The sequence below is a fragment of the Pelophylax lessonae genome (genome assembly GCF_965119305.1).
Source record: "Pelophylax lessonae genome assembly, chromosome: 4".
Taxonomy (NCBI): domain Eukaryota; kingdom Metazoa; phylum Chordata; class Amphibia; order Anura; family Ranidae; genus Pelophylax; species Pelophylax lessonae.
The window spans coordinates 89,631,331-89,645,241 of NC_138771.1; the positions used below are offsets into that span (position 1 = coordinate 89,631,331).

A 13,911-nucleotide genomic window follows, 5' to 3' on the forward strand; every position below is an offset into this window, starting at 1 on the left:
AAGGTCAGAGTTGAGGGTAAAACAGGAACAACATTTATTGGAAGAACACAGCACACTTTTACAGAATTTGGAACTTCCTTCCCCCAACAACCGCTTTCCCATTGGTCCCATATTAGGAGTGCACTTCCTGTGCCTTACAGTTTACAGGAATAAGGTTTAGCTTCCAGGATAGAGGCAAGACTCCATTAGCCACATGGTTAAAGAAACACAAAAAGATACAAAAATGCATAACTCCCAGTCTACTGAACAGAACCCCCACATTCAACCCATCCCCAGATAGCCTGGATCTGAGCGCTCAACATATCCAAACAGCGCTCAGATGCCACAAACACAGTCAAATCGCCATGGGGTTTACGTTTAGCATGGGCTGATGAGAGGGTCCATAGTCACATTGCAGGAGGCGAGCAACCAGGCTTCTCCAATGCCCAGTGGCGAGATTGGTCTCGTCACAGAGGGATTATGGGGTGCAGATGGGGTGTAGAGAAGTCAGCAGCAGTGTGCGGATTGGGGGAGGATTTTGCTAGGAGCACATAGCAGTGAAGAGGAGGGTAGGATGGGTGAATGGAGTCAGCATCTGTAGTATGCAGATGGAGGGAGAATTGTGCAGAGAGCCTCAGAGCCCTAGGGGTGAAGTATAGCAGTGCTTTGTGGAACAGCACCCTATGGTGTGCGGACTGGGTGGAAACTTGTGTAGAAATCAGGGTGTGGAAGTATAAAATGTTTGGTCAACTAATCAACAAGGAACATAGTAAAGCATTGAAGATCAGTATCATCTGCTGCACACTGTTACACACTGTCCAAACTTTGGATTTTAATAATTCCGTACCCCCCCAGCTATATAAATCAATGGGAATACAAATCAACTTGAAGCAGCAGAAGATTAAAAATAGTTCAGAAGCAGGTTAGAACTCAGAAGGATCTCAGAGGGGATTGAACCTATCTCAAATTTAGGCTGAATGCTCTTTAAAGCGTGCTGAATTTGTCCATCCACACAGACCCTAAAAACATTGCAGAGGGCTTAGTTTTGGAGTGATCATGACAGTAAAAGTCATCCTCCATCATTATAAATGAATGATCTGTTCATCAATGCAAAGTTTAACAAGGATTATTTATAATGCAAGCAACGAAATGATAGTGCCTTCAAGTGGTTACAAAGCTTTTTTACCTCAATGCATTCTATACATTAACGTAAACAAAAAGCTTCTGTATGCAGTCCCCCAGCGCCCCCTTATACTTACCTGAGCCCGATCTTGATCCAGCAATGCAGGAGGGCAGAGGCTCTGTCTTCTCTCTTCCTCCTCATTGGTACAGAGCCAATGGCAATCACAGCCATAAGGGAGGCTGGAGTTGGGATGGCGGTGTCAAGCCTTTCTGTCTGTATCAATAGATGGATAATGCAGACAGCGAGGCAAACCCGTGCAAGTGCCCCCATGGTAAGCAGCTTGCTATGGGGACACTCGGGGGAGATGGGGGTGGGGAAGGAGCACCAACGGGGGACCTGAGAAGAGGAAAATTGTTGCTGCTTTGTACAAAACTATTGCACCGAGCAGGTAAGTATGACATGTTTGTTATTTAAGGAAAAAAAAACATTTAAGAATCACTTTCATCTCAAACAAAACTGTGCAAGGCACCTATCTTACATTGCACTTGTTTTATTGCGGCATTCCTTCCAAAGGGATGAAATGAGTGCACAAATAAAAACAGATTGCTGCAGAAATTTTAATATCAGCATTAATAGCTTAGCTAACCAGTCATGGCATGAAACCAATCTTATAGCTATGACAAAAAGGAATACGAGTACTTGGATGATAACCAGTCCCTTTCCAATGCATCATATGGGGAGGATTTGGATTCTCTTGCATCATAATAGAATCCACATGTTCTTCAAAATGCAGAAAAGACACGCACAAACACTCAAATCATTACTCAACAGTGTAAATAAACTTTTCCCACTAAGGAGTTGCAATAACTTTGACCTTCCCTGCTGAAACAATGCACTCACATTATGCTTTTATACAGCAGATCTGATAATATTTAAATATTTAATATTCAGATAGAGAAATGCTATAGATCATTTTCTTAGCCTTTCTGTTTTAGCTGGGGTCATGGTTGTGTGTATTAAGTATCAGTGGTCCAATAAAGAATAATTTAAAAAGCCTAAACATACCTAAAAAAATGCAAAATACACATAAAGGACATTACTTAACCTTCTGGTGCAGCGGGTTAATAGTACTAAGGGGCTGTCACAGGTACTTAACAGGAGTGACCAACTATGCTGACCCTTTCTGCCCAGCTACTTCATTCATAAAAGCCATACTACAGCTTCTATAAAATCAAGCAGAATGTATGAATGAAGGAGGGGCTGATGATTTAAAGGCCTGCTTCCTCCATTTATAGATCCTATTTCAGCCCACAAAATTTCCACTCGCTTGCTCGCATTTGGCAAGTGGAAATAGGCTGAGGGCAAGTGTGTGACTTGGCTTGGGCAGTGAGGTGTGCCGGCTCGGCTCAGATGGGGGGGGGGGGGGGGCTCAGCCCGCACGGCTTGGACAGGGAGGCGGGGAGTTCAGGTCCAGTCCAGGGAACCAGGGAAAGCAAAATATATATAAAAAAAAAAAACATTAGCTTCAGCCAGCCTCCGTTCATTCATTCTGTCTCCGTAATGTTACCAGAATAAGCAAAATTCAAACATTTCCCAATGTACTCCTGGGGGGAAAACTGTATCATTATAACACCAGAAAGAACCCAGCCCCCACCTTGTCGTTACTGCACAGATACACAAAGCAGATCAAAATAGGTGGTTTATATGTTTGGCAAAGTTGATTATCATATTCTCTCTCAATCCTATATGATTTTTTAATTTTGTTACCAGAAAAGCTCAGGTCCAGCCACTCAGCTCAAAAGGAGAGGAGGGATGGGCCGCTGGCCCAGTGCACACTGCATGGCCACATAAAGGTGCCTTGCAAGGAGGGGGAGCTCTGAGAAGAGGATCCTGCCAGCTCCACGGCAGAAGCTTCTTCTTATCCATGCAGACTGCTGGAGGTAGCAGGTAAGTTGTGGCTGCTCTTTTGCAGCAGCCCCACTCTTTCAGAGGATGTGTGGGGAAGAGAGCTCTGTACTGGAATGGGGGAATGAGGGTGAGCTCTGTACTGGGGAGAACTTGAAAGGACACAGCATATCCCTCAGCACATAGTGCACCCCGCAACTCTGCACTAGGTAAGTAGTGCACCTCTCAACCCTGCACTCGGAACACACCGCACCTCTCAACCCTTCACTCGGAACATAGCGCACTTCTCAACCCTGCACTCGGTACATAGTGCACTTCTCAACCCTGCACTCGGTATGTATCGCACCTCTCAACCCAACACTCAGTACGTAACACACCTCTCAACCCTGCACTCGGTACGTAGTGCACCATTCAACCCTGCACTCGGTAGGTAGTGCACCTCTCCATTCTGCACTCGGTATGTAGTGCACCTCTCCATTCTGCACTCGGTATGTAGTGCACCTCTCCACCCTGCACTCAGTACATAGTGCACCTCTCTAACCTGCACTCAGTATGTAGTGCACCTCTCAACCCTGCACTCGGTATGTAGTTAATCTCTCAACCCTGCACTCGGTAGGAAGTGCACCTCTCCATTCTGCACTCGGTAGGTAGTGCACCTCTCCATTCTGCACTCGGTACATAGTGCACCTCTCTAACCTGCACTCGGTATGTAGTGTACCTCTCAACCCTGCACTCGGTATGTAGTGAACCTCTCAACCCTGCACTCGGTAGGTAGTGCACCTCTCAACCCTGGAGTCTGTACGTAGCACACCTCTCAACCCTTACAATTCAATTAATGCGCTGCACTTCAAATATATTCTAAATAAACCCTAAAAAGCTCCTTTCAAGCAATTTATATCCAGTGTCTTTCTATAAAACACAAAGTGCACACTCCACAGTGCTCAAACAATGAACCATGAAATCCACTTCTAAACAAATATATATCTACCAATGCTCTTATAATAAATTACAACATATGTATTTTGCAGTGCTCACGCGAGATTGTGAACAGTGAACATATATAAAAAAGTGCAGTCCTTGGTTGATGGTAAGCCAATTAAATAGAAAAGAAAAAGAAAAAACAAAATTAAAGACCAATTAAATTGTTGTGCAAGTGATCACCACTCCTCCTGTGCATTCCATTTGGGTGCTCAATTTGCTACAATAGGTAATAACACCCCATTCATGCTACTCCTATGGGTATGCTCTCACCTCTATGCCAGTGATCTCACATTTTTGGTCATCACTCACTTTCTAGTTACCAACGGACTAATGAGTAAAGATTAAACTAGAGCATATTCCCAGGGGCCACAATGAGAAAGGACCAAAGACAGGTACTAGATAGGGCCCAGACAAACAACAGGTGGCTGTTGACAAAAAAATGTACTGAAAAAAAAGAGGGTATGGAGAGACCAAAGATCCCCCCAGGGAAAGAGTCAACTAAGGACACCGTTGTTGAAAAATCAAACAAAAATTAGCTTTATTAGGCACGTATGCCAGTGCAAATTGAAAAACAGTGTAAATAAGTGTGGCACAGCATAAATAAAAACAGATTAAAAACAAAAAAACATCCAAAAAAGGAACATCAACCCGGGTTGAGTATGAAGACTGATAATGGTAAATAATGATAATATGAAGGACGACGGGCTTGAAAGGTCAGGTGGGAAGTGGATGGTATTGCTCAGTCCCAATGCCAGTAAACAGTAAAGACTGCGATAAACATACAATACTCAACAGATATAGTTCCACATGGACAAGGTCACCACATGGGGTGAATGGATGATAGTAGTGTTGAATCCTATGTAAAGGGAACTCGGTCTGATGGAGACAAGTGACTGGTAAGTTGAGAACAGGCAAATAGGATTTGCTGAGTCAAAAAGGTTCCCAGGTAAACCATACACTGCGTAGATGACAGATTCACTCAGAAGACATCAGTAGAGAAACTGTTAACAGTAATAATATCTGGTTACCGCCCTTGCATATGAGCCATAGGTGTCTTCCCGGGGTGTGTGGACCCAAATGACCTATTAACGGTGCACTCTGGCGTTGGCGTCCCCGTGGTTTACTCCCCTCTGAATGCTTCCTTGTAGCGGGGACGGGCACGCCGATTGCGGCCCGACGTCACGCCGGACGTAGGGGGCGAGGGAATGTAATGACTCCAGCCATGCAGTGCCCGATGGTCACGATGGTCGCCGTTCCATTGGATGAAGGCTGAGCTCTGAGGAAACTGGCTCGGCACCAGTGAAACGCGTCAGCGTCCACGTCATCTGCCTTCATCCAATGGAACGGCGACCATCGTGACCATCGGCACTGCACAGCTGGAGTCATTACGTTCCCTCGCCCCCTACGTCCGGCGTGACGTCGGGCCGCAATCGGATGAAGTCTCCCATCCCCATGGTATTGTAATCCCTGATGAAGATATATACATAATAAACTTCAAAACATGTTGGAACAATTTACCACTTGCTAGCAACTCGGCATGTACCATGGATAATTCCATATGTATTCATGCAAATGAATCAATGTGATGTATATCTTTCTGATACATTACTTTCTGAATAGACCTTTTTGTCCTTACTTGTATTAACATTGTTTTGATAGGTGCCATAAAGTCCCAACCAAAAGAGGGTTTTTCAGCCAAGTACTAATAAATAGGGATGAAGGCAACCTCCATACCCCCTCTATGTGGATAACAATACAAAATGTGATAAAGTACTGAGGCAGTCCATACCAATTGGAGAACATAATTTAAGTAATTACTACAATTAAATACATTGTAAATATACTACATACAAATACAAACTAAATACAGTAATTATTGGTGATATGAAAAAAGCTGTATATAATTACATGTTTTATATTTCAGACAAGTAGGCAAGAAAAAACACGACTTTGTGATTCTGACAGCTGTTTAATGCCTTTGCTCTGGAATTTTCTATAAGAAAAAACATGTTCCTTCAAGAAAAGATGCAAAAAGACAACTAAAAAAGTCTATCCTAAACTTTGTCGTAGTTCATATAAATGATATTTGAACCAAGAGGAGAATAGGATTTTTGTCTTAACTGCGAAATAACCTTCTTGAAGTATATTACAGGACACTGGAATATTTTTAGGGTTATGCTACCACATTCAGGAGATTGGACACAGACAAGGTAAAAGCCGTTGGAAATTTTTGACTATACCAATAACTAGGGATAGACGATATGGTTTTTTCAGGGCCGATACCGATATTTTGGTCACAACGTTTTGAAAAATAAAGAAAATTTTGACACAAATCTGGTACTGAACATGTTAATTTTTCTTTAATGCTTGATGGCTGGCTTGCTGGCACCTGTGGTGGGTGGCTGGCTGGCACCCTGTGGTGGGTGGGTGGGTGTCTGGCACAGGGGCTGTGGGTGGCTGGCTGGAACAGGGCCTGTGGGTGGCTGGCTGGTACAGTGCCTGTGGCTGGCTGGTACAGGGCCTGTGGGTGGCTGGCTGTCTGGCACCCTGTGGTGGGGGGCTGGTTGGCTGGCACCCTGTGGTGAGTGGGTGGCTGGCACAGGGGCTGTGGGTGGCTGGCTGGTACAGGGCCTGTGGATGGCTGGCTGCCTGGTACAGTGCCTGTGGCTGGCTGGTACAGGGCCTGTGGGTGCCTGGCGGTACAGGGCCTGTGTGTGGCTGGCTGGCTCGCTGGTACAGTGCCTGTGGCTGGTTGGTACAGGGCCTGTGGGTGGCTGGTTGACTGGTACAGGGCCTGTGGGTGGCTGGCTGGTACAGGGCCTGTGGATGGCTGGTTGGCTGGTACAGAGCCTGTGGGTGGCTGGCTGGCTGGTACCGTGCCTGTGGCTGGCTGGTACAGAGCCTGTGGGTGGCTGGCTCGCTGGTACAGAGCCTGTGGGCGGCTGGCTGGCTGGTACAGTGCCTGTGGCTGGCTGGTACAGGGCCTGTGGATGTGGTTGGTTGGCTGGCACCGGGCTGCTGTGGGTGGGTTTATGGCTGTGATACACTCCCGCGAGACTAGTCCCAACTCCAGACGAGGCTGTCCAAGGTGAGGGAGGCGGCCTAAGAAGGCAAAATGACATCACAAAAATATTGTCAATATCGGACAGTTCTAGGGCCGATACTGATATGTCGAGGAAAGTGCATATCGGCCCCCGATATATTGGCCTTGCCGATAATTGGTCTATCCCTACCACAAACCTTTTGGACCAGGGTGGCACTGTGGATAGAGTTTAGCTTGAATTCAGAAAAGATTTTAATACAGTCCCACATAATGATTTCATTTAAAAAAAAAAAAAAATGTACAAACTCAAGTCTCAAAAGAGTATTATGGGCAGAGCTTTTTTGGTCATACATCTCATGTGGGTCACAGTAGTGCACTTACTTTTGCACTCCTGTGACTGAAGTCTGCTGTTGGCTGAGGTCAAAGGGCTCCAGTCTCTGGATGTATTCCGACAATAATGTCAGGCTCCACCTAGATTTCAGACCAGCAGACGGCTCAGCCTCTTGGCGAGCGGATGAGAGCCTGGGCCAGCCGATCCTGCCCCTCCAGAGTCCAGTGCTCCGGTGAGGACTGGAGGGACTAAGCAGAGAGCGGTGACTGAAAGTCACCACTCTCTGCTCGGCGAGAACGCGAAAACTGAGTGATTAGAGTTCACCTGATTGTTCAGTTCATGGGCTTAGAGCCTGTGGGGGTCAACTGCAGCATGGGCTTATACATAAGAGGAAAAATTTACTTTTTAGGCACCAATAAAAAAAATGCAGAAAAGTTTAATACAAAATGACATATACTGTATATCCAAAAAACACATAAAATATGTCGTTTTGTCAGACTTCTATCTTAGTGTTTGACCAACCCAATTCTAACAGCAGGGCAAGGGCCAGCTGGTAAGCCAGAGCCTTAGAACGATCCCCAGCGGAATTGGAGTAGTAACATTTTTGAGCTCAAAATGTTTTGCGATGACTTGCTTGAGGGCACGGGCAACAATCCTCAATATATGTGGTAAGGCATAAAGTATAGCTGATAGCTATGCCAATTCCGAGTTCTTAGATAATCATCTTAGGTTAGGTTACACTAGGTTACAGTAAGGCTCTCCAATGGAGCAAACATTGCAGATGTCTCTAAGGAACGAATGGTCCCGACTCTGGAGCAAGGTGAATAACTGGTGGTGTCTTGACACGAGTAGAGGCTTACAGCTGAGCCTTAAATGTGTGTCCCGCGGGACCAATGCTGCAACCATAGTGAGTATGTATGTTTGATTGTTTTTTTTTTTAAATCCCCGCACTTCTCCTTTAAACCTTGGGTGGTTCAGAGAATATCAAGTTGGCTAAAGAATAGATAGTGTAGTTATAAATAGGGGTACTTTGGAAATGGAGATCAGTCAATAGTATACTAGGTCCTGTTCTTTTAAATCTGTTTGTAGGTGAAAAAACTAAAGGTTTGGCGGGGGTACTTAATGCAGATTATTGCAAAATAAGCAAACAGTGTGTCCAAGCAGCGGGAAAATTGAATAGAATTCTGAGGTGCATCACTAAAACGATCATCAGAAGGTGGAAGGAGGTCCTGGTTTCCCTACAGCAGTGGTCCTCAACTCCGGTCCTCAGGGCCCACTAACAGGCCAGATTTTAAGTATTACCTTGGGGAGATGCAGACTAGAGTACTGCAATCACTGAGCAGCAAATGATATCACCTGGGATGTATTTCAGTTATCTTGCAAACCTGGCCTGTTAGTGAGCCCTGTAGGCCAGGGTTGAGGACCACTGCCCTACAGTATATAGATCTTTAGTTAGGCCAGTGTTTCTAAACTCCAGTCCTGAGGGCACACTAACAGGCCAGATTTTAAGTATTACCTTGGGGAGATGCAGACTAAAATACTGCAATCACTGAGCAGCAAATTATATCACCTGTGATGTATTTCAGTTTTCTTGCAAACCTGGCCTGTTAGTGTGCCCTGAGGACAGGAGTTGAGAAACCCTGAGTTGCTGTTAGCAAATATCAGAACCATGGAAAGATCCTTGGCATACCTGACAAGAATGTACACTATTTTACCATGCCAGAGGACAGCACTCAAACTGAAGAACATTCCGAACACACGATTGTTTGTTTTTTTCTCTCCATAAGCCTTCTGTTCTGGTCTTAGTAGAACAAAAACTACAAATGCTCTAGCATTCCTGATAGTAAGTCATTGTTCAAGGTGATCATATCAGTTCTTTAGCATTCTCCTGTTAAAAATAAAACATTGATATGCAAAACCCAGATAAGGACACCCAACCTCCCTGTGAAAAACAGCCTGTCCAACTTTGTGACCCACCACATCTCTGTAAGAACATATCATCCACATATATGGCTACAGTATAAAAAAATTCAGGGGTAGGATGGGTTAACTGATTAGCTTTTTTTGCAGGAACTGCACCAGCACTTTCTGCTCTCTCTTTAGGTGAGAATGACAGCAATGCCCCCCACGAAAGCCTCTTCAGATGCCAACATTACACATCTCAAGAGGCTTTGAATCAATATTCACTGCACTGGGCTATGTGGACCGCACTGTGCATGTGACGTCATCAGGGGCCTGGCTGCAAGAATTAAGAATTGATAGCCAGCTTCCTGATGACTTCAGATGAGGGTACAGGACGCGGAGTGCTGAGACAAAGTGGCAGTATACAATGGACAACACTGGATTCAGTGGGAGGGTATGTTCTTTGTAGGCAGTCCATTGGACAAGATAAGAGGCTGAAAAAAATAGTGAGTGAAGTTACTCTCTTAAACTCATTGTCCAGGTTAGAGTTACCTTTTTTTTCACCAGTAAAAGGGACAACGTCTTCCCTGTCTTGATGCTCCATGGCTTCTTTACGTAAATAATCCAGTAGATGTTCTCTGTCAAATGCTCCGGATGCTTCCTTCGTTGTCTGGTCTTTCTGTCGGAATCCAGCTGGTAACAAGGCATTCTGGAAATGAAGAAAGCCATTAGAGAATTAAAAACTAAGCATGACATCACCCTAAATGACCCAATATCCTGAATCTGTCAAACAAAGATAATAACAGCATAGTGCTTTTTCGAGGATAAAGCAAAAAGAGACACTTCCAGGAAAAGTACAAGTTCCTAAATGCCTACTAGCTAGTATTAATTTTGAAGCTGGACTCCAGGCACACAACCTTCATTTTATTATATTTATCAATAGCCACTGAGAATATCAGTCCACTTTGTGTGCACCAAACACCCTACAAAGCCCAGTTATTACCTTGTAAAATTAGTGGTGACATGACTGCACTGCACATAGCCTGTACAGAGAGCAGAACTATGAGAAGGAGCCAAAGGGTCCACCCACTACAGGCTGCCCACAGAAAAATGCAGGAGGGGAGGAGATAAGACCAATCACTCTCTGCACGGGGAGAGGGATCAGCAGTGAGCAGTCTTTATTACAGGAAGCTCCTGCACAGAGGGAAAGTTTCACACTGCATTACTGTACAAATCTGGAAGAAATACACAAAGCACCCCAAGATTCAAGAAACAACACACATGCCTCTTGTATTTAGACAATACAGTCAGGTCCATAAATATTGGGACATTGACACAATTCGAATATTTTTGGCTCTATACACCACCACAATGGATTTGAAATAAAACAAACAAGATGTGCTTTAACTGCAGACTTTCAGCTTTAATTTGAGGGTATTTACATCCAAATCAGGGGAACGGTGTAGGAATTACAACAGTTTGTATATGTGCCTCCCACTTTTTAAGGGACCAAAAGTAATGGGACAGATTAACAATCATAAATCAAACTTTCACTTTTTTAAACTTGGTTGCAAATCCTTTGCAGTCAATTACAGCCTGAAGTCTGGAATGCATAGACATCACCAGACGCTGGGTTTCATCCCTGGTGATGCACTGCCAGGCCTCTACTGCAACTGTCTTCAGTTCCTGCTTGTTCTTGGGGCATTTTCCCTTCAGTTTTGTCTTCAGCAAGTGAAGTGCATGCTCAATCGGATTCAGGTCAGGTGATTGACTTGGCCATTGCATAACATTCCACTTCTCTCCCTTAAAAAACTCTTTGGCTGCTTTTGCAGTATGCTTCGGGCCATTGTCCATCTGCACTGTGAAGCGCCGTCCAATGAGTTCTGAAGCATTTGGCTGAATATAAGCAGATAATATTACCCGAAACACTTCAGAATTCATCCTGCTGCTTTTGTCAGCAGTCACATTATGAATAAATACAAGAGAACCAGTTCCATTGGCAGCCATACATGCCCACGCCATGACACTAACACCACCATGCTTCACTGATGAGGTGGTATGCTATGGATCATGAACAGTTCCTTTCCTTCTCCATACTCTTCTCTTCCCATCACTCTGGTACAAGTTGATATTGGTCTCATCTGTCCATAGGAGGCTGTTCCAGAACTGTGAAGGATTTTTTAGATGTTGTTTGGCAAACTCTAATCTGGCCTTCCTGTTTTTCAGGATCACCAATGGTTTACATCTTGTGGTGAACCCTCTGTATGCACTCTGGTGAAGTCTTCTCTTGATTGTTGACTTTGACACACATACACCTACCTCCTGGAGAGTGTTCTTGATCTGGCCAACTGTTGTGAAGGGTGTTTTCTTCACCAGGGAAAGAATTCTTCGGTCACCCACCACAGTTGTTTTCCGTGGTCTTCCAGGTCTTTTGGTGTTGCTGAGCTCACCAGTGCGTTCTTTCTTTTTAAGGATGTTCCAGACAATTGATTTGGCCACACCTAATGTTTTTGCTATCTATCTGATGAGTTTGTTTTGTTTTTTCAGCCTAATGATGGCTTGCTTCACTGATAGTGACAGGTCTTTGGATCTCATATTGAGAGTTGACAGCAACAGATTCCAAATGCAAATAGCACACTTGAAATTAACTCTGGACCTTTTATCTGCTCCTTGTAAATGGGATAATGAGGGAATAGCACACACCTGGCTATGGAACAGCTGAGCAGCCAACTGTCCCATTATTTTGGTCCCTTAAAAAGTGGGAGGCACATATACAAACTGTTGTAATTCCTACACCTTTCACCTAATTTGGATGTAAATGCCCTCAAATTAAAGCTGAAAGACTGCAGTTAAAGCACACCTTGTTTGCTTCATTTCAAATCCATTGTGGACTGGAGGTGTATAGAGCCAAAAAGTTTAGAATTGTATCAATGTCCCAATATTTATGACCTGACTGTATTTGCTCATCCTTGAGTTTAGCTTAGAAGGTCCCCACTCCCCATTGCCTACTATCAAAAAACAGAGCGACACCAGTTCTAATGCTGTTTGAAGTGCTTTGTGGGCTACTATTACAATGTTTGTATCCTATAATATAAAAACAAAATAACAATCCATAAAGCATGCCTGCACACACACATGAAACAGCAAACCCCTTCTAAGACAGGTAAAAGAGAAGTATGGAGTTTTTTTTCCCCCAATCATCCTTACCTAGGTGGATGCAGCATTGGTCTGATGATGCATCTGTCCCCCGACGGCTCTAATACTGAAATCTGAGCAATCTAACAACGCTGACCACTCGGTTCTCTGGGCTCCCTGAGCAGAGAGCTGGTGACTGTCAGTCACTGGCTCTCCGCTCTGCCCCCCCTCGCTCAGGCTTTGGCTGGCTCTCAGCAGCTCGCTGAAGGGCTGAGCTGAGTGCCAGTCCAGGCATGTGGACGGATCCATGACTTTTGTTCCGATCTTGCCCAAGCCTGGACTTCAGCCCGTTCTCTGCTGAAAATGGGTCACAGGAGTACAGACCAAACTGCACTCCTGTGATCTTCAGGAGAAGTACAGCCAAACAAGCTTTGGCTGTATCTCTTCTTTAATTAGCAATGGCCTTCCTAGGATAAAAGTCACTTCACAAATGCTATGTTCCCTATTAAAGCTGAACTAAACCCTACTATTCTTTTCAGCCAAGGAAGCTGCTATCTTAGCCTCTGTTTGATCTGCAGCCACCATGGTACTACTCATATGATCACTTAGGAATCCAGCCATTTGATAGTTTGACAGCTTGGTTGAGAACACAAGCAAATGTGACAGTTACCTTTCCCAGCATGCCGGGAATGTAACTGTTTTTGAATCCACTAAATCAATGGGTTTTGTTCTGCTTTAACCACTTTGCCGCTGCTCACTAGAGCTCTACTGCGGCAAAGTGGCTCAATAACGTCTGGTGACGTAGACCTACGTCGCCAGACATTACCCTCTCTCAGGAGGCGCGCGCGTGCCGCTGGAGGCTCGCCCCCGCTGTATTCAGTCACAGCAGGAGTCCGGCCAGGGGAGGAGCGGCGCCGATCGCCGCTGCTCTTCCCCGATCGTCGGGGAATCGAGTGTGGAGATCCGCCCGATTGTGTAAACACAAGCAGGCGGATCTCCTAAGTAACAGGCAGGGTCAGATTGCAGGGTTCAGCATAGCTGAACCTGCGATCTGTCCTTGTTTCACATAGTCCCCTCCCCCCCACACACGTCAGTAAGCACCAGGCATACATTAACCCCTTGATCACCAATAGAAATTAACCCCTTCCCTGCCAGTGTCATTTTTACAGTAACAGTGCATATTTATAGCACTGATTACTGTAGTAATGTCACTGGTACCCCCAAAAGTGTCAAAAATGTCAGTCAAGGGTCCGATCTGTCCGCCGCAATGTCGCAGTCCCGCAAAAAAAAAAAAAAAAAAAAAAATCGCAGATCGCCGCCATTACTCGTTCAAAAAAAACCCACCAAAAACGACAGAAATCTTTCCCTTCGATAGTAAACGCAATAACTTTTGCGCAAACCAATCAAAATACGCTTATTGTGATTTTTTTTACCAAAAATATGTAGCAGAAAACAAATTGGCCTAAAATGATAAAAAATTTTGATTTTTACATTTTTTTGGGGGGGAATTTC

At 44.7% G+C, this 13,911-nt stretch overlaps 1 protein-coding gene across 1 annotated transcript in view; it reads right to left on the bottom strand.

Moving 5' to 3' along the window:
* The window catches only part of LOC309554096 (tropomodulin-2-like), a 190,038-nt gene that overhangs the window by 79,165 nt on the left and 96,962 nt on the right, over window positions 1–13,911 (bottom strand). Inside the window, exon 3 of the mRNA XM_082255637.1 lies at window positions 9,817–9,973. Coding sequence (XP_082111763.1) covers window positions 9,817–9,973 — 157 coding nt within the window. The remainder of the gene's footprint in view (window positions 1–9,816; window positions 9,974–13,911) is intronic.